The 21690-nt window shown below is 41.8% G+C and overlaps 1 protein-coding gene across 2 annotated transcripts in view; it reads right to left on the bottom strand.

Moving 5' to 3' along the window:
- The window catches only part of LOC103177662 (methylcytosine dioxygenase TET2), a 71872-nt gene that overhangs the window by 13847 nt on the left and 36335 nt on the right, over nucleotides 1–21690 (bottom strand). For both annotated transcript variants that reach the window (XM_007891929.2, XM_042332129.1), the window contains exons 4-8: nucleotides 18996–19086; nucleotides 12307–12400; nucleotides 6908–7116; nucleotides 3256–3406; nucleotides 2280–2369 (exon numbers count right to left, since the gene is read on the bottom strand). In XM_007891929.2, the coding sequence (XP_007890120.2) occupies nucleotides 2280–2369; nucleotides 3256–3406; nucleotides 6908–7116; nucleotides 12307–12400; nucleotides 18996–19086 (635 nt within the window). The remainder of the gene's footprint in view (nucleotides 1–2279; nucleotides 2370–3255; nucleotides 3407–6907; nucleotides 7117–12306; nucleotides 12401–18995; nucleotides 19087–21690) is intronic.

Raw genomic sequence — 21690 nt, forward strand, 5'->3', positions numbered from 1 at the left:
GAGAAGCTTGCTGGAAATACCTCTGAAGAAGAGACTGGGTATAACAATAGGTTAACACTCTGATTTATCATCTTGAGGATCAACTATACAAGGACTGTAATCGTATAGAGAGGAGAAGCTTGCTGGAAATACCTCTGAAGAAGAGACTGGGTATAACAATAGGTTAACACTCTGATTTATCATCTTGAGGATCTGGGTTCAAATTCATCCAACTAATGGGGTGATAGTTTCCTCTGTTTGCTGGCTGCTAGTGTCCTACAAAGAATGAGTTAAGAGTGGTCTAAACTCACTTCCTCTTCGTGAAAATGGACTCAGTACAAAAGATTCTCCTACGTCAGCACTGAATTTCAGTGTCCTTCAGATTGGCTGGAGTGTAAAAAAGGAAACATCACAGTAATGCAGCAGCAAGTGCGCTTCCAAAGTTGAGATTAAAATCTATTCTTGGGGCAGATTAGTGTGCATATACGATTGTACCAAAGAGTTTGAACCTCTCATCCATTTTACAATTTGATTACTGTATACATGCTTGAGAGAGATTTCCAACAATAGTTTGTCTCAACTTCCACTTGTCTTTGTCACAAAAGATCCCTCCCGTGTCATAGAATCATAGAATTATACAGCACAGAAGGAGGCCATTCGGCCTATCGTGTCTGTGCTGGCTCTTTGAAAAGATAATGCTAGCTTCTCTAGCCTCTCCTGATAACTGAAGTCCCATATTCCTGAACTTCATATCATAAAGTTTTCCCATCAGTTTTCAGGAAAAAATTCCCCTTAATGTGCACAGTGCAGCCAGCATCATCTGATTGAGATCATAGGGGGAAAACCTTTATTTTTACGGTGGGTCAAACAAAGGGAAAATTATATTTAATTCCTCTTCTTAATTATGGGCCATTCGAAGTTACGATTCGTAGTGTTAGAAGCTGGGAATAATCTAATTGAATGGAGGTCAAGAGGCATGTTTGGAAAAAAAAGTGTTGTACCGCTGATAACATTTTTTCATTGGAGTGTTTCCTACAGCATTTCCTGCAGCAGTGACAAGCACTTGAGATTATTGGACAATTCCCTCAGAGCACTTGCCTGATATCGAGCTACAGTTGCCCAGTTACAACCAGTGGTATGCAATACATTATCAAGAGTACCAGTAACTTTCATCTGCTATTTTATTGTAACATTTTTTTAGAGAATGGTTTACTATAAAGCTAGTGACTGTGTATTTGTAGGTGAATTCAACACAGAATGTCCCACAAACAGCCACAAAGTGAGTGACCAATTTTATCTGGGGGATTGTTGGCATGACACCGGAAAAAATTCCTTTCCCTTTTCAAACAGTCCATGCAATATTTAACATCTACCTGAACATGCAGAAGGGAACTTGGTTTAGTATCTTATTAGAAAGATGGTATTTCCAACAATGTTGTGCTCCCAAGTGCTGTTGTGTAGTTTTCAGCCTAGATTTACAGTTCAAAGTTGCGATGTGTAGCTGAACCCACAACCTTCTGACTCAGAGGCAAGACACCTATTACAGGTATTTCATTCCATCAATAACTTCTTAAATTTGTACCCTCTCAATGCCAACTTGCCAACCAATGAAACTCCCTTCTCTCTTTTTGAATAGTACAATGGGATCTTTAACACCCAATTGAACATGGGGACCTGGTTTCTAATGAGCGCTTCTGCAATGCAGCACTGGAAAGTCAATTCACCTGCAGCATCTTTATCTATTACCAAAAAAGAATCAGTCATGTATCTAAATTATGCTGAATATTGATTTGTTCTTAGTATCAGTGCAACATGATACTGTTGAGATAGGCGCACACTACTCACTCGAAGTTTGACGTGAGGAAATGTCTATATCTTCAAGTCTGCCTTCATGAGAGCCAGCTTGACTTTTCCAGGCATGTCTCCTTGAAACCCTGTTTACTGCTTCATACAGGCTCCTCCACAGAAACCAGCACATTTGTAAGCAATGCAAATGGTGGACACATCAAATGGTACTCACCTGAAACAATGGAAGCAGAAGAATCCCAAGCCATTCAGACTGGCTGATTTTATAGTTGGTAAGGAATTGCTTATAAATTGATTTAATGCTTCTCTAATTAAAATTTCTTAAACCTTTTTAAGCTGGCAAGTTGCTGTAGCAAATATGATAAAAGCTTAAACAAGATCCCTTTAAAATCAATGTATTTCCAATTGTATTCATCAACCTTTGGAGTGGGGTGTGCATTGGGTGGTAGCTATCTGTCTACCTGTGAACTGAACCAGGATGGAGATCTACTCACCTGGTTGTTGAAAGCATCTGGGGCGAATTTTTTGTAAGTCGGGGCCAATAAGGTTGCAAGATTTTGTAAGTTTGACTCAAGCCTTTCCTCCTGGGCAAAAAAATATAAATCAGTGTCAGAAACATCTGAGCAATTTACAAAGTCAGTGTTGAAACTACTGTATCCTCTGTCCAGACAGCTCCTGGGACAGTTGTAATTCACAAATTTAAGTAAATTAATCTTAGGTTATTTCTTAAACAATTCAAATTTCTTATATGTAAATACAGACCTGGTAAGTATTCATAAATGGAATTTGCACTCTCTCCTTGGAGGGACACATCCTACTTACAACATCAACAACAAATTCCATTTATATAACTCCTTTCATGTCAGAATGTCCTAAGGAGCTGGGCAGTCAAGAGTTTGCATCTGAGCTGGGGGTTGGTTTCAGGAGGGGCAAGACAATCGAAGGGTTTAAAAGTGAGGCCGAGGATTCTCTGTTTCCCATCCTCTGGTGGATAGGGAGCCAGTGGAGTTGCACAGGGTGGAGATGATAGGATCATAGAGCCTGATGAGGAAGAGGACATAAGTTGCAGAATTCTGAATGGTCTGCAGCTTGTGGAGGGAAGATTTGGCAAGCAGGGAGTTGGCGTAATCAAGACTGGACGTGTTTAAAAGCATGGATCAGAGCCTCGGCAGCCCAAGGGGAGAGGTAGTGACAGTCGCAGGCGATGTGAAGGTGAGGGAAAGCTGAGCAGGTCAGTGCAGTGTGGTTTAAAAGACAGTTGAGTCGAACAACCCACCAAAGTTCTGCACTGGCTTCAGGAGGTGAAATGTAAATTTGTGTAGATTGATGCTGTCAGCACCTGAGAAGGCGCTGACGGCAGCCAAGTGGAGAGCCGCTATCTTGTTGGCATTCAACACAATTGTTAGATGTATGCACCAACACATTCTCTGATTGAGTACCTTGGTATAAACGATGAGGGGAGATACTCACTTCTTTGGGGTCATCACCAAGCAGCTTGAATTTCCTTGGGGCTTTACTTCTTGCAAATTTACATCCATTATAATACATACTCCAGGAGCAGCCAAATGAGAATGAAGCTCCGCAAGTTTCCTGGTCTAACCCTTGGCAAGCACATGTCCGTCTGTAAGAAATGGTCAGAGTGATGATGTTTTAATTTAAATCATTCTCATGGCCACAGAAAGCATGTTACGCAAACAGTTACCTTTGCGCATCTGCATTTCCAATACCAGCAATGAATGTGTGTGTTTATCGTCCCTTTGCAGGCTTCTCCTTGATAAATTGGAAGTTTCTTTATTTAGTTTTGGAGCTATGTCATATGTCAGCCTGGCTCAGTGGTAATACATCTTGCCTTTGAGTCAGAGTCAGTTCAAGGCCCACATTGGGACTTGAATAATAATAATAAGTCTTGCATTTGATATAGTGCCTTATCACATCTTCAAGACTTCTCAAAGCGCTTCACAGAATATACTGTAAAGTGAATTAGATTTATATTTTGTGGGCAAAACGCGGCATAGTAGTGTCCCACAAACAGTTGTGGATTGAAGCAGGCACAATGATGACTGTGAAACAGACAAAATGTTTACCATGCCAGTGTCACCCAAAGCTGAACTTCACTGTTGATACTAGTGCAGATTGAAAGTTCTAAGGTTGACAATGAATTGTTTTACAGAGTGCTTAATTCTGATATCCTAATAACTGTGATAGTATGTAAAACAATCATTCTTTTTGATAAAGCACACTATCCAATATTTGCACTAAATAAAGTGCACTATCAAAATCAATATTTAATTTTGTAAGAATAATAATCATTTAATTTGATAAACTGAGGCACCTTTCATACTTGGGGAACATTTCAAAGTATTTCACAAGATATACTGGAAAGTGCAATGACTGTATATTTTTCTAGGCAAAATAGAATATTTGATTTTTTGACATGAGCTGCAGCACTAATAAGGTTGGATATAGAAAGTTTCTAGCAATTACTTATTTGGGTTAACTTCTTAACAAGAAAAGTGCACACAATTTAAGCACCGCATACACAAAATAAAAATAATGAATTTTATTTGTTCAGAGTTTTGCAAAGATAGTGTTAAAAAGGTTGTAAAAAATACTGTACTCTTAAAACAAATTGTGGAAGTGTATCATCAGACATATTCAAAGGGAGGAGGTGGATAAATTAGTAGATGTTGCAAAACAGAGAATATAAAAATATTTACTGCAGTCACTGGCACATGGTCTCACATTTAAATCAAAGTTATTTAACTACTCAGAAGGAAAATTCTGCATGCCAAAAATTGTGACCATTAAGGCAATTTCCAAAGTAAGCAAATATTTATTTTACACAAAATAAATAAGAGCATGTTATTCACTGATAAAATGCAGCAACCTTTCTTTGAAAGCATTGGAATGTTATACAAACTCTTCTGGGCTCTGTAGTTCAGTTTCCTCTATCTTTGTACAATACTGAAAACTTCAGCACAAGATGACGATGCACCCGTCAACTTCTAGCTATTGTAAGTCTCACTTTCCTAACAGAAAAACAGTCAGCGTTGTAGGTAGCTGCCCATTAGGTTTGGAACCATGACTAATTTGAACTATGGGCGCACTTCATCTTATCAAAAACTTACAATTCCAAAGACATGGATGAAAGTACACATTTTTATTTGTATTTGAATTGCTTAGCCCTCATGGCCCACACCAGCTCCAGACATTCCTGTCCTGATGTCTGGAGAGATATCTCAATAACATAATCCTGGCCCTAGGAGGGGCAGAGTCCATTTTACGTCATTTTGATGCTGACATCATGTTTATTCATCACAGTCCATCAGAGAGATATCTAAACATGGCAAGATTTGGTATTACTATAACGTTAAATGTGATTATAGAATGCTGTTGCACAATTGAGTTAAGTCCAGTGGATCTTTCACTGAATGATTATTAAGAAAGTTACCTGGAATTGCTGTTTGGATCTATCACTTTAATTGTCAAGATAGTGTGGTAATACAATTTAAAAAAATAAAGCTGGATATGTAGGAAATCTTTTCCACACTCCAAGAAAAGTTAGTTGGGAGACAGAAAGTTACACACTGTAACTCCCACTGATCAGTTCTCTATATGATTGCAGAAGCACATCATTCATTTTATATTCTAGGCATCTTGTAGTAAAGACCAGCATCCCATTTGCCTTATTAATTACTTTCTACAGTTTCAAACTAGATTTTAATGAACTGTGGATTTCTCAGCTCATCTACCCCTCCTGATGTTTCCCCATTTAAAACCTTCTCCCAAATAATATTCTTTTGTGTACTACCAAATAGCCTACCAATGGTATACTCCACCTGCCATAGTTCTGACAATTACTTAATCTGTCTATGTCCCGTTGCACTATCCTCCTTCGGGGGACGGGGGGAGAGGTAAGTGGGAACCTTGGAACTGAACTGGCTCCAAATGACTACAGAATATCGGAATCGAGCCAGCCCTCTGTGGCGGTCAAGGTAGTCTGGTTCCTGAGCTAGACGGATCCGCAGTATTCCAGGGTACTGCTGATGACAGCACAGCCAGCCTGACAGGACTTGGAAGAGCAGACCAGTCACTGGGGACAGGGTATCATCCTACTCAGCTTCTGTTAACCTTGCAACCAAGGCCCTAATGGGTAGGGTGGTCCTAGCTGGACAAGCAGCAGGAAAGCTTGTTGGACAGCAATATCAATGGAAACCTATGTGGTTTTAGCTGGTTAGACTCTAGCAGTACCCCAATGCACTCTCTGGGGTCCCCAAGCCTTGGCTCTTGCCAACCTGCACCTAATACTTTCTGGAATTAAGCAAGCAAGATGACTCCCTCCATTCCAACATTCTATCTCTGGGATTTCCATGTGTAAGTGGGATGCATGGAATTCTCACTTTGGTTTGGATACTCTTAAGCATGGTGATGGGTTTCCACATGTGTCAGACAATAATAATAATAATCCTTGCATTTGATATAGCCTTTTCACATCTTCTAGATGTCCCAAAGCGCTTCACAGAATATACTGTAAAGTGAATTGACTGGATATTTGTGGGCGAACGCGGCAGTCAATTGCACACAGCAATGTCCCACAAACAGTCGTGGATTGAAAATGACCAATTTTATTATTGTTTTTTGTTTTTTGGAGGGATTATTATTAGGCGTGTGGAGTAAGGAAACTTGCCCAAGGTTTCGCCCTGCCTGGAATTGAACTCACCTGACCAACAAAAATCTCCTTGTATTTTTTGCATGTCCTCTTCACAATTTGCTTAGTGTCATTCACAAATCGAGAAATAGTCCATTTCTGAATCAATGATATAAAGGATACCTCACACCCTGAACCTCACATCCTGTGCCTCAAATACTAAACCTCACGTATTATACCTCGCACACTATAATAATAATTAATAATAATCCTTGAACCTTATAGGTGTATAGGGATATAGCATCTCATCAGGTTGCCAAAATGTCTCAAAGATCTTCACGGTATTTATTGCCACGTGGAATGACTGTATATTGACTGTGTATTTTGTAGGAAAACTCAAAAGTCAGCATCTCACATGTGCCTCACACTCACACACCCTTTTTGCACAAATAAGAATGTTAGAATCTTTCTTACTCTTCATTAAGTGCACATCTTCGGCTAGTGAGGGCACCATGCTTCCTCAGAGTTTGAGTCAGTTCCACATACAGTTTGTCAGCGAGTGTTATTGGAACTCCTTCCCACACGAGAATCAGAACGATGACCACTGCAGTGTCACAAGAATGACCAGCTCTCTCCCGCACCAGGCATAGCAGCTTCTCCTCTTCACCGCTTCGACGAATGACCTGAAGTTACCAATAAAAACAAAGGTTCAGCTATTTAAAATCAGGTCCCCATTCTGAATGCTTTTAGTCTATGTATTCAAAAGTCCAACTTAATTATATTTCATTCTTTAAAAAATCCCACAAAATCTCTTCTGAAAGCATTTAACTGCTTTTTCTTTCTAGTTTAGGTAAGGTTTAGCAGCCTTTGAAACCTCGCCAAAGTGGCCGTTATTCTTGCAAGAACCTTGTCAGTGAGCTTGTTATTTGACAATATGGGGTGGGGGTTATTATTGCTAACCTCAATGCTGTCCTCCATCCGTATTCCACACACACAAGATTGGTTCAGATGAAGAAAGCCCTTCAGTTCATTTGATCTCATCCTTCCAGAACACACACCCTCCTATCACCAAATCAAGGTATATTAATAATCCTTGCATTTGATACAGCGCCCTATCACATCTTCGAGATGTCTCAAAGTGCTTCACAGAATATATTGTAAAGTGAATTGACTATATATTTTGTGGGCGAAAAAAGCTGATTCTTAAATGTGTTCAGGACTCTGGCCTCATTAAACTTTCCTGTAACCAGCACAATCCAGTTGGTGTCTGCCCTGAGTTTGCCTTTGCAACCCTAAACGTTGAACGTCAACAAGACCGAGGTATTCCTGATTGGCTCCTGTCAGACCCTCCACACCTCTGGTGCATCCATGGATGCACACTCCACCTTACTAAGCCAGTCCGGAACTTGAGGTCTTGTTTGACCCTCAACTATTCTTTCTAGCCCACATCCCATGCCATGACCCGCTCTGCCTTCCCCCACCTCCACAACATCACCCGGCTCTGCCACTGTCTCACACCGCAGGCCACCAAAACCCTCGTACACGCATTCATAACATCCAGACTTGACTACGCAAACTCCTTGCTTGTCAGCCTGCCTAACTCCTCCCTCCATAAACTGCAGATCTTCCAGAACTCTGCAGCCCGTGTCTTCTCCCACACCAGGGTCTATGACCCTATCAGCCCCATCCTCGCCCGACTCCACTGGCTTCCCATCACACAGAGGATACAGTTCAAGATCCCGGTCCTCACCTTCAAAGCCCTACCTCTGCGACCTCCTAACTCCCTACCAAACTGCCCACTCCCTCTGTTCGGTGGGCTCCGGCCTGCTTCACATCCCCTGCCTCGCCCGCACCACCATTGGCGGGCGGGCCTTCAGCCACTCTGCCCCCACCTTCAGGAACTCTATCTGCAGTCCGTCCGCCTAGCCCCCTTCCTTGCCTTCTTCAAGACCCATCTCAATGCTCTCCGCTTCGACCGTGCCTCGATTACCCTGATTCCCCCCCCTTGCCCTCCACCCTCCCCGACCGCGACCCCCAGCTCAGGACATCCTCCCGATGTGAAAGGCGCTATACAAATGTAATGTTGTTGTTGATTTTTTTCAGCTTTCCCCTTGACAAGTTCTACCCTATCCATGGACGTGCCTCCTATTTTTAACTTCCTATATTTCATATTTCTGTATGGAAAATTTGCCAGTTTTCAGCTATGTGATAATTCTCAACTGATACTCAAGCTCTGATGCTCAAGCTACCTGTTCTGATTCCACATTTCTCCGCAAGGAACAGGAGTTTCAGTGGACACCTGAGCCACTCCACTTAATGCCTCCTCTCAATTTGACCTAGCTCACTTAATAAAAACCCTCTGCTTCCTAACCTTCAGCCAATTCTGAATCCATGTTCATGTCTTATCCTCGATACCCACTGGCCATAGTTTGATGACTATTTCATGTGGTATTTTGTTCGGGTGGTTTAGCTACAGTGCATCATGTGGCTTTTTGGGCAACCATTTCCTCAAAAAGGTCTATGAGACTGGTCAGATAACCTTTTCTGAACCACCTTGGCTCTCAATTACTAGATTATTTTGCAGGTTTTCAGATGCATCATGAAGACCATCTTCCTGGACTGTGCCTATGGTCACCTCCCACCTCTCTCCAGCTCGGCGTGAAGATCTGCCACTGTTAAGTGCTCCAAGATACTACCCGCATAGTTATGCTGCTATACAACTTATTGTTATTATTGGTTGGAGCTCAAACAATGTTTCCTGGATGTCATCCTTGACTGTCCAATGCTTTGGGACGTCTTCCCAGGGTGAAAAGTGCTATACAACTATAATTTGTTATGGAGGGAGGGAAGGCATGTTCTTAGTGTCCTCGCTGGTAAAAATCTCCAGGAAGTAGTCACTTAATCGGTTTGCTTTCCTGTTTATTCTCATTTTCAACTCCATTTGAATTTCTTAGGATTTTAACATTTTCCCTGGCTACCTTCTTATTGTTACAATATTGAATGATTTGTTTGGGGTTATGTTTTGCATTTGTTCCTATGTTTAGATAAACTGGGCATGTTCATACTGGAGAAGAGACAGTTGAGGGGCGATATGATTACGGTCTTTAAGATTCTGAAGGGAATAGATAATGTAGACCATGACGAGCTGTTTTATCTTGTACTAAACAGTAAAACCAGAGGACACGGCCTACTACTGAAGGGGGTAAATTCAGAACAAATCTGCAGAAACACTGTTTCAGTGAGAGTGTGGTTAACTTACGGAACAGGTTCCCTAGGGAGACGGAGGAAGCAGAAAATGTCATTTGTTTCAAGAGCAAATTAGATAGATTTCTGCTGGAAAATAATATCTTGGGATACAGTGTATAACTGGGACATGACATGTCAAGCGACTGCCAGGATGGTGGAAGGCGAACTAGATGGACCTTGGTCTTCTTTCGACTAGCAAATTCTTACGTTCTGTGTATCTTTCCGGTTCTCTCTTGGTTTCCTTAATCTCATTTTATCTCTTTCTGTACAGTTTTGTATTCAGCCCAATGGCCACTTTCTTTATAAATCTTCCTACTGGTGGCATTTGGCACGTGCAATCCTTGCATTTGCCATGACTCAGTGCCTTGCTGACTCACAGACTCTGGGATGGGATACACTCTGCTCTCGAACCCATTGACATCACCAAACTGCTGGGGAGGGGCACTCAGCATGATAGACACCTCGCTGCAGCCAACCCGCGGTCTCTCCAGCTGCCCTCCAACCCGTGCTGCCGGGGTGGAACATATGCCGACGAGCTTCAGTTGCTGGGGATTCTCTACAAGTTTCTGACAACTGAGGAGAAGGCGTTTGACTTAGCCCAGAGCTGGTAAATCTCCACACAGCAAACACCGCTCCTCAACCTTCCTTCTTCATCTTCCTATTGATCCATTTCGCTGTATGTTTTTGTTTATTTTGCCCCTGCTGCACTTTGCTATTTACAACAACAACAACAACAAGATTCCATTTATAGAGCGGCTTTCACGTCGGGAGGACGTCCCAAGGCGCTGTACAGTTGGGTCAGGACCCGAGCAGTGGGGAAATGGTCAGGGTGAGGGAAGGGAGGGAGCGAGGAGTGAGTAGAGAGTCGAGAGGGGAGCTGAAGGTTCCCTTGGAGTCCTGTAGCTCAGTGGTTAGAGCACTCGCTTTGCAAGCGAGAGACCTGAGTTCAATTCCAGACAGGGCGAAACCTTGGGCAAGTTTCCTTACTCCACACGCCTAATAATAATCCCTCCAAAACCAAAAACAATAATAAATTGGTCATTTTCAATCTACGACTGTTTGTGGGACATTGCTGTGCGCAATTGGCTGCCGCGTTTGCCCACAAAAAATACAGTCAATTCACTTTACAGTGTTCTGTGAAGCGCTTTGGGACGTCCTCCCGACGTGAAAAGCACTATATCAAATGCAAGGATTATTATTATTATTATTAATATAAAAGGCACAGTCAAAGAGAAAGGTCTTGAGACCGGCCTTGAAGGAGGAAAGGGAGGAAGCGGCGAAGGCACTGGGGGATAGAGTTCCAGAGCCTCGGGGCTGAGAGGCTGAAGGCCCGGCCACCGATGGTAGGGCGGTTGGGGCGGGGAATGTGCAGCAGACCGGAGCCTTGGGCTTGTTTTTGAAGGGTTGCACATTCCAAATGCCACTAATAGGAAGATTAATAACAATCTTTGCATTTGATATAGCGCCTTATCCCATCTTGGCGAAGTCACAAAGGGTTTCACAGAATATGTTGTAAAGTGAATTGACTGTATGTTTTGTGGGTGAAACGCGGCAGCCAATTGCGCACAACAGTGTACCTCAAACAGTCGCGAATTGAGTGACCAAATTATTATTTTTGAAGGAATTATTACCCCCGGAAAAGTGATCCGCCAATTGACTAACAACCGGATGCCTACTTAATGCTGGTAAACAGAGGCGTAAGGAGTAAGGAAACTTGCCCAACGTTTCGTCCTACTGGGAATGGAACCCAGGTCCTTACGCCTGCGAGGTGAGTGCTCTAACCACTTAGCTACAAGATATGTATTTATTCTTAATTGATTTGTCCTTCAACAATGCCTCCCAGTTTATGTTTCTTAGCACAGCCCTCAGATCCCTAGTTTGCATATGCTTAAAGTAAGTTTGGTTGTATGTTTGGGCTATTTACAAAGCCAAACTCAATGTCATTGAGCTGTGGTCATTGTCACCTGGTGGGTCAAATGACATTGAGCATATCTACAAACATACAAAAATAGGAACAAGATGAGGCCATTCAGCCTCGAGATCTTTCTAGATCTTTTAATCCTAAACCTTGTCCTTTCGTCACATGTAATACAATGCAAACTTCCATTTATACAGCACCATTCATGTCAGGAGGACATCCCATAGCACTTAATAATCCTGGTTTGACACCTGAGCTGGGGCCTGGAGCCGAGGTGGGTGGAGAGGGGTTAAAGAGGTAGGTTTGAGACTGACGATGGAACAGGTGAGAGAGGGACAATTCAGAGGGACTCCAGAGTTCCAGTGAGTGAGGCAGATAAGCTAAATGCCTGACCTTTGCAGGATACCGACTTTTATATATATTCACATAATATTACCTTTTGTGTATATTTGTGTTGCATGGAGGAGTTTATGCCAGCCTGCCACTCATCATCGATTTTAGTAATTGTAATAGTTTTGATGTACAATTAATCTTAAGTATAAAGAATAAGCACTTTAAGGTGTGATTTATAGTCCTATTTATGCAATCATATAATGTACCTAAATCTAACTCTTTTCATATACTTTCTCTCAGCGGTTATATTCAAATGCCATGTCAAGAAATGTTGATCTGTCACATCACAAAGCATTAGAGAAATGTAAGCACTCACCCATTTTGCAATCGGACAGCCTTGAGTGCTCTTTCCCTCCTTCCCTGTATAAATAATTTTCTCAATTCTGATGGCACTGCCCTTTTCACCAAACCTGGAAAAAAAAGTTGCCCTCTAGAATAAGCAGTAGCATAAAAGAAGGATGAGCAATACATTTTCCCATTATAGGCAAAATATAGCCAGCCTGTCTCAAGTCATAAAAAACGTAAAATACTGCAAAATCCTGGAAATCTGAAACAAAAACAGAGATCCCTGGGAACACTCAGTAGATCAGGCAGCATCTATGGAGAGAGGAAAGTGGGTCAACGTTTCAGGTCCATGACCCTTCAAGGCCTTGCAGGCCCTCCGCTGCCACCTGAAACAGTGGCCCAACCAGTCTCCATCCACCACCACCCTCCTCCGCCTGGCTGAACTTATTCTAACATTGAACAACTTCATCTTCAACTCCACCCACTTCCTCCAAGTAAAAGATGTCGCTATGGGAACCCATATGCCTGCCTGTTTGTCAGCCACCTGGAACACTTTGTGTTCTGGGCCGACTCAGGTCCACTCCCTGACCTGTTCCTCAGATACATCGACAACTGTATTGGAGCTACTTCCTGCTCTCGCAGTGAGCTAGAAAAATTCACAAATTTCGCTTCCATCTTCTACCCCTCCATTAAATTCACTTGGTCCATCTCAGACCCTTCCCTTCCTCGACTTCACCACTTACATCTTGGGGCATAGATTATCCACGGATATCTTTTATAATCTCACCAACTCTCACAGTTACCTGGACTACAACTCCTCCCACCTCACCTCCTGCAAAGACTCCATTTCCTTTTCCCAGTTCCTCCGCCTCCGACGCATTTGCTCTGACGATGCCATCTTTAACACCAGAGCAACTCAAATGTCCTACTTTTTCCTCAGCCATTTCCATCCACCATGGTAGAATGGGCCCTCGACTGTGTCCGCCCTATTTCCCGCACCTCTGCCCTCACCCCTACCCTTCTTCCCATAACCGTAATAGGGTCCCCCTAATCCTCACCTTCCACCTCACTAGCCTCAACATCCAACGAATAATTCTCTGCCATTTCCGGCACCTCCAGCGTGTTCCAACCACCAAACATATCTTTTCCTCCCCTTCCCTCTATTCCGAAGAGACTGTTCCCTCCGTGACTCCCTGGTTCATTCCTCCATCACCATCAACACCTGCTCTCCTCCCCCCGGCACCTTCCCATGCCAGCGCAGGAGATTCAATACCTGCCCTTTCACCTCCTCCCATACCACTGTCCAGGGCCCCAAACACAGATTTCAAGTGAGACAGTGATTTACGGTGCACTACCACCAATGTAGTTTACTGTATTTGCTGCTCATGATGTGGTCTCCTCTACACTGGGGAGACCAATGCAGATTGGGTGATTGATTCGCTGAACATCTCCGTGCTGTTCACAAGCACAACACTGAGCTTCCGGTTGCTTGCCACTCAGCACTCCCTCCTACTCGCACTCTGAACTTTCCATCCATGGTCTCATGGAGTCATGTAGCTCAGTGTTTAGAGCACTCGCATCCCAAGCGAGAGACCTGGGTTCAATTCCCAACAGGGCGAAATATTGGGCAAGTTTCTTTACTCCACACTCCTCTGTTTACCTAGCAGTAAGCAGGAACCTGGTTATTAGCTGATTGCTGGATCCCTTTTCCGGGGGTAATAATTCCTTTAAAAAAATTATAACAATAATACATTGGTCACTTCAATCCACGACTGTTTGTGGAACACTGCTGTGCGCAATTGGCTGCCACATTTTGCCCACAAATATACAATCACTTCACTTTACAGTATATTCTGCGAAGCACTTTGAGACATCTAGAACATGTGAAAAGTGCTATGTCAAATGCAAGGATTATTATATGCTGTTCCAATGAAGCACAGCTCAAGCTCGAGGAACAGCACCTCATCTATTTGCTAGGGACCTTACAGTCCTCTGGCCTCAATATTGAGTTCAACCACTTCAGAACATAAGAACAGCTTCCATCTTTCCATTTCCCATAACAGCTTACCTTCTCCTTCCCCTTCTTCTGTGATCATTAACACATCATCTGAGTCCCAGACACACCTTTTCTCTCTCTGGTCTGCTTCTGCTACCCTCCTGTGTTTTGTTTCATTAACACCTCTTTAACCCATCATCCCCTGTCCTCCACCCCATTTTCTCCTTTGACTTCCTTGCCCTACCTCCCCTCTCTGTTAGTCCTTAAAACCTCTCCCTCCCAACATCCCCCAGTTCTGACAAAGAGTCATGGACCCGAAACGTTGAACCACTTTCCTTTCTCCATAGATGCTGCCTGACCTGCTCTCTCTCAAGTCATGTTGTCCATTTGTAGTCGCTGGGTATCAAGGACAAAATGTGGACATGGATTGAAAATTTGCTGACGGGATTGAAGCAGAGAGTCTTTATTAGGGGAGTAAGGTCAAAATGGGGTGAGGTATTTAGCAGGGTGTCACAGGGGTCTGTACAGGGATCCCTCTTCTTTGTATATATTAATAACTGGGATTCGTAGACCCAGTGTAAGACAGTTACATACCAAGTTGGGGGCACTGTGGAATCAAGGAAATAGCTAATAGCCCCTAAACAGAGCTTAGTAGGGTATGCACTTGGCTGATAATCATCAAATAAGGCTTAACACAGATAATTGCAATGTACTAGATATAGGATCAAAAATAGGAAACACAAGTACTCCATGGATGGGAAAGAACATGCCAAGGGGAAAGCTGAATGGTCTTGGGATGTTAGTTGACTCATCGCTCACTATGTTAAAACATAGACTTGGACCTCAAGAAATGGCAAATACGGTTTAACATAGATGAATGCAAGGTACTACATATAGGACTCAAAATAGGAAACACAAGTACTCCAACTTGTTTCGGTACTGTTGAGCGGATAGGCAGATTGGAGATTGGATAGTAGTTAGGGAACAGGGATGGGTCAAAGGTTATGAGGGGGGAGAGGGATGAAGGAGAGACCGGGTCGAAAATGGGGAGGGAGGGATATAAAGAGCTCAGTGCGGGAGTGGGAGGAGGAGAGGGAGTTGCAGAGACAGAGATAGGGGCAGAGACAGCAAAGCGGATCCTCTCAATTTTGGACCTGAGGAAGCCCATCATCTCCTTGCATTTGGAGTTGGAGGAGAGGATGGGCGAGGGAAGGGTGAAGGAGCTGGCTTGTGGTGAGAAGAGGAGCTTCACGGTGGTCCGTGCTTCTAAAAGATAGAGGGATTAAGGGATATGGGGTAAATAGAATTAGGTTACAAGATTTGCCATGGTTTTATTAAATGGCAGGGCAGGCTTGAGGGGCCGAATAGCCTACTCCTACTCCTACGTCTTATGGTCCTTGGCTTCCAGGATGATCCTGGGGTAGGCCTATTTGGCGAAGGCGAGTGGAGCGATGGGTCCAGCTAAATCTGGACTGTTAGGTTGGATTTGAGCCAGGTGTGTTTCATAGCATGTAACTATGATTTGAGGGAGTGGAGATGGCTGGTGTTACCAGGGGCATTTGCCAAAATAGGAGGCAGTGGAGGAGGTGAATGCTTTTGAGAATAATAGTGAGGGAGTTTTCAGGAGAAAGTGATGTTATGGCAGGAAGAGGGCCAGAGTGCAGAAGTTTGGATGACTCAAGCGCAGTAGAGAAGGATTGGGGAGAATTAGGTAAGCAGGATATGTCTCTCTGGGAAGACAGTGCTCATTCCATTCCAAACACAGAAATTGCCATGTATAGATGGGACGAATGGAACTCTCAGGTTGTTTTGGATATGCTTAAGCATGGTGATGGGTTTCTGCATGTGTCCGCCACCTGACTGACCCAAATCAAACCCAAATTCAATATCACCCAATGCTTGAATGCACTGAGGTGAAGGATATACTCTTATGGTCTCTAAGCATTTCTTTATGTGGAAGGACTGGGTTTGCACTCAAGATAATGTCAGAGGAGTTTATTCTGTGATAAAGAAAGCAGTATGTAATCTGAAAGGCTTGACAACTGCTATGGACCTCAACAACAACAAAATTACATTTATAGAACACCTTTCACATCGGGAGGACGTCCCAAAGCGCTGGTCGGATGGTAAAGCATTAACAGATAAGAAACCTGGACCTGTTTTCTCACAATGTCCACAATATTGGACCAATGGTATCATAATCCACCCCCAACTCTCAGTCCTGCACTTATATCTTATAAAGGAGCACTGGCAGGTCAATGTTAAACTTGTTACTCTGTGAATATTGAGCTGCTAACAGAATATACCAAAACACAATAAAAGTTGCACGCAGCAGAAATGTTTAGAGTGAAAATGTGATGATTAGGAACAGATTATCACAATGAATCTGTAAGGAAACATCATATGTGTGTGTGCCAATACAGAATCTGACATGAGTAATGGGGAAGACCCAAGTCTATGCTAACTTTAATCTTTCATCTTCCACAACAGGAACTTCACGGGTCATTCATGATGCCAGCATGTTATTTTAGCAGTTTGAAATATCTTGTCCCACATGGTTTTATTTCAATGTTTCCAATATTTTCTACTCTTCCCCATACTACCCATGGTCATCCCATATCTCTCACCAATGCCCCTACACACTTAATATCTTCTGGCCTCCTTATTGGATACGTAATAACATTGGAGGATATGAGAAAAAATTAAAAGTGGGATTTTAATAAAACAAAAAGTGACATCCTGTTCTTAATTTTCTATGTTTATAAAGCCACTGAGTAACTCCCCCTTTACAAATATCTCCTCTTTCAGTTTCTGTGTATACAGACAAGAATGAGAAATCCTGCCTCATCTACCTGCAGATGTTTAAATACAGACTGTAAGAGACGCCAACTCAGAATAAACTTGGACCCTTAAACATACCCTTAAAATCTGCAGAATGTGGCACTGTTGCTCGGTTTACATAGGACATGTAGAAAACACCTATGGCTTCTCAACACGATATTGCTTTTTCCTAACTACTCATCGACTTGGATCAGCGTCATGATTTCCAAGCATTTATTTCAATAGCAGCACAATTAAAAACAAGTGCTGCAAATTCACTGTCTGGCATTTGGTTACATCAGACATTGTTGGCTTTCAAGGCAGAGGTTCATGATAACAATGGCCCTTTAACACCTTCAATTTCCTGTAATTAGAAAATATTTCACATGTCTATACACAAAGACCTGAAAGAGCAACTAACCAAACGCTACATTCACATTGTATTATTCCTCATTTCTAACCTATCAGAATAGTTCCCATGCCCTCTCAATTCATGGGTGATTACATGCATTAAAAGTGAGCTAATCAGTCTGAGGATACCCTGAGATAATTCCCTAGTTCTCCTCTCCCCCTCCCCCATAACATGGGAGACTACATATAAAGAGACTGTGATGACATCAATTTCACCCACCCACAAATATTAAACATTCCCAAGAACCCTTTTGATGTCCCAAGTGTGTAATGTATTATCGTGCAGTGATGCTGAACTCCATGCGGCACAATAAGATTGAGATTTGTCACGCTTGACAGGCAGACTGTTTGCCAGACACAGCCCAGCAGGACACCAAAATCAATCGCATTTTATGCTCATTCTCATCCTCAAACTATATTATTTTATCAAAATCCACGTGAATTTTAAGGTGTGTGTAGTACTGTTTTACAAAAAATGTCATGTTTGTTCTCTTAAAGTTAACTACTTTAAACACATTTACATTATTTCTTGCTTTTTCTTAATTTTTCAAGTTTCACCTTTTATCTAAATTGTTGTGCTTGAGGTAAATCATGTCCGCAAAAATGTTCTGAGTTAACAATTTACACATTCATGTGTGTGAACAGGTATGAAGTGTGTGCTTTAAGAAAACAATGGGATAATACTATTGGTAATGAAAAACAAATCTATTCACATGATGTGATGGGATATTCAAAATGTTGATTAGCAAAACATCTTGAAATTTAGATCACAAGCACCTCTGTTCCCTGTTGTTTTGCCCTTCTGGAATACAATGAAACCAGCCTCAGTTAATGCCTTGAGTGGCCCATCCAGCACTGCACAGAGGCACTTTTTGGAAAATCTAACTGAGAGACAGGAATGTGAATGAGAACATGGCATTTGCCGATTAATAGATTTGAGCTCCAGTCTACGTAACCTCCAATACCTGTGGACATGGCCTATGGAGCTTGGTGTAAGATATTGACCAAATACGAAGGATAAGAGAAAATGTACATTTAAACAGGTGGTGTGACTATAAAATGTATTATTTCTTAATACATTTCTTGATTAAAAAATTATAATACTCAACTTTAATATTTGATTTTTTTAAAATTTGATATTTGCACATTTCTTAATAAGAAATTTGTTTAAGAAATACTGCAAATTAGACCCCACTGTCAAAATTGCCATATTGAGCAAGGAGAATAATTTCCTCCCTGTAGCGTGTGGAACAGAATTTGCTGAAGGTATTCTGAAAGTTTTAGTCGTGGAAAATAAAGGCTATAATATTAACAGTGCCTCAAGAGCTTTCTTGAGCGAGAAAAAGAAAGCTGCATTACATCCTTCATTTCTGAACTTAAGAAACAAAATTATTTTAAAGCTTCACCAGTTAACAGTATCATTTATTACTTTATGTTAGCAATTCATTTGTTTAATGTTCTATAATGTATTTTTGTGCAGCTGAAAACTGTACCTGTTTTCCATCATTTCTCGAATTTCTGCTACATTGCGGCCTGCTCCCAGATGCGTATAGTAAGGACCTTCATCTTTTTCACTAATTTGTTCTGTTAATTCAAGTAAAAAAAGTAATGTTATGTAATTCTTTAGTTTTTTGTTTGATAAGACACCTCTAATAGTAGCCACATTGGGTAGGCTTGTCAGTGCAAAATTCCTAACACAGGAACAGCAAAGGGAAAAGCAAGAGTAGATTACAAACTGATAGTCTGCAGTACATTTTTCTGATATCTGTAATTAGTGACTGTATGGAATGAAAGTACAGAATAACAACATGTTTTGTTAATAATTGATTTTACTCAGATTGGTCAATGTGATATATATATATACTAAACATACATTTTGTGAGTTTGCCATTTTGTGTTGAGGAAGTGGGCTTCACTTAGAAATATGCTAAAACACTGGAACAGCAATCATTAATTCAATATTATCCAATGTTGCAAAACATATTCAATGTGATAAAAGCTTTCTTACCAGAAGCTCACAAGCTAATAACATACAGAAACAGGCTGTTCACATACAAAGTTTTCTCTGTTGAAACATATAGTGAAGTGTGAGATTGAACATAAAGTGCTAACTGTGCTGTGGGATCATTTCTTCACACAAAGAGGTAAAAGAGGGTGGAAAGCATTGCTTCATAAAGCTGTCGACAGGAAGTATAATAATAATAATAATCCTTGCATTTGATATAGCGCCTTATCACATCAAGAGGTCTCAAAGCACTTCACAGAATATACTGGTAAAGTGAATTGATGTTGTGTATTTTGTGGGCGAAACATGATAACTAATTGCACACAGTAGTGTCCCACAAACTGAGCAACCAAATTTTTATTATTATTTTTGGGAGAGAGATTATTACCCCCAAAAAGCAATTTTATAAGAGTATTAAAAGGCATAGAAAAAAATTGGGAACTTGGGATTGAAAGATTGTCATGATGAAATGGTTGAAATGGCATTTTCCTGTTTATACATAACATAACATGTAGAAGCAGGAGTAGGCCATTCGGCCCTTCGAGCCTGCCCCGCCATTCAATCATGGCTGATCTTCTAATCTAACTCCAGCTAATAACCTAACCCTGCCTTATCCCCATATCCCTTAATACCTTTTGCAATAAGAAATCTATCTATTTCATTCTTGAATATGTTCAAAGACTGAGCGTCAACAGCCCTTTGGGGTAGTGAGTTCCATACATTCACCACCCTGTGAGTGAAGAAGTTCTTCTTCAACTCAGTGTGAAAGGGCTGGCCTCTGATTTTAAGGTTGTGACCCCTGGTTTTATTTTCTCCAACCAGGGGAAACAATCTCCCACTATCTACTCTATCATGCCCTTTGATCATCTTATAGATTTCTATCAGGTCCCCTCTAATTCTTCTATATTCTAGAGAATATAGGCCCAAATTGGTCAGCCTATCCTCGTAACTCATCCCCTTCATCCCTGGTACTACTCTAGTAAATCTACACTGCACCCCCTCCAAGGCAAGTACATCCTTCCTTAAATAAGGAAACCAAAACTGGACACAGTATTCCAGGTGTGGTCTCACCAGGGCCCTATACAGTTGCAGCAAGACTTCCCTACTCTTATACTCTAATCCTTTCATAATGAATGCTAACATACCGTTCGCCTTCCTAATTGCTGCTGCACCTGCAGACTAACTTTCTGTGATTGGTGTACAAGGACACCCAAGTCCCTCTGGACGCTAACACATTCCAATCTCTCCCCTTCTAAAAAATAACCCGCTCTACTGTTTTTGCTACCTAGGTGGATGACTTCGCACTTCCCTACATTATACTTCATCTGCCACCTACCTGCCCAATCACCTAACCTATCTATGTCTCGCTGCATTTTGTTAATGTCATCCTCTGTGTTGACACTTCCTCCTTGTTTTGTGTCATCCGCGAATTTAGATATATTAACTTCGATGTCCTCATCAAGATCATTGATGTAGATGGTAAATAGCTGAGCCCAAGGACTGATCCTTGTGGTACTCCACTAGTCACATCCCGCCAATCTGAAAAGGACCCATTTATCCCTACTCTTTGTTTCCTACCCATTAACCATTCCCCAATCCACGTTAATATGCTCTCCCCAATTCCGTGGGATCTTTTGGACTAACCTTTTATGCGGCACCTTATTGAATGCCTTCTGGAAGTCCAAATAGACCACCTCCACTGATTCACCCTTATCTAGTTTACTCGAAATATCCTCAAAACACTCTATGAGATTTGTCAAAATCTCCCTTTTGTAAAGCCATGTTGACTTGGCCTAATTATATTGTGCTCCCCTAAATACCGCACTACCACATCCTTAATCAATGATTCTAAAATTTTTCCTTTCACTGATGTGAGACTAACTGGCCTGTAGTTCCCCATCTTTTCCTTTCCACCTTTTTTAAATAGTGATGTGACATTTGCGATCTTTTAATCCATGGGGACTGTTCCAGAATCCAAGGAATTTTGGAAGATCAGACACAAGAACTCCACATTCTTATGAATCTGTTAAGAACGACATATTTTATCCTCCTGGATACCTGCCAGCACTTATTGATAAATATTTTCACCTTGTGGAGGAAATAGAAACAAACAAAATGGTGAAAATCCTGAGGAAATATTGACCTGTCTCAATGACCTGTAAAAGGCTTGGAGAAGGTGTGCT

This window comes from Callorhinchus milii, unplaced genomic scaffold, assembly GCF_018977255.1.
Source record: "Callorhinchus milii isolate IMCB2004 unplaced genomic scaffold, IMCB_Cmil_1.0 Scaffold1, whole genome shotgun sequence".
In the NCBI taxonomy this organism is placed as follows: Eukaryota; Metazoa; Chordata; class Chondrichthyes; order Chimaeriformes; family Callorhinchidae; genus Callorhinchus; species Callorhinchus milii.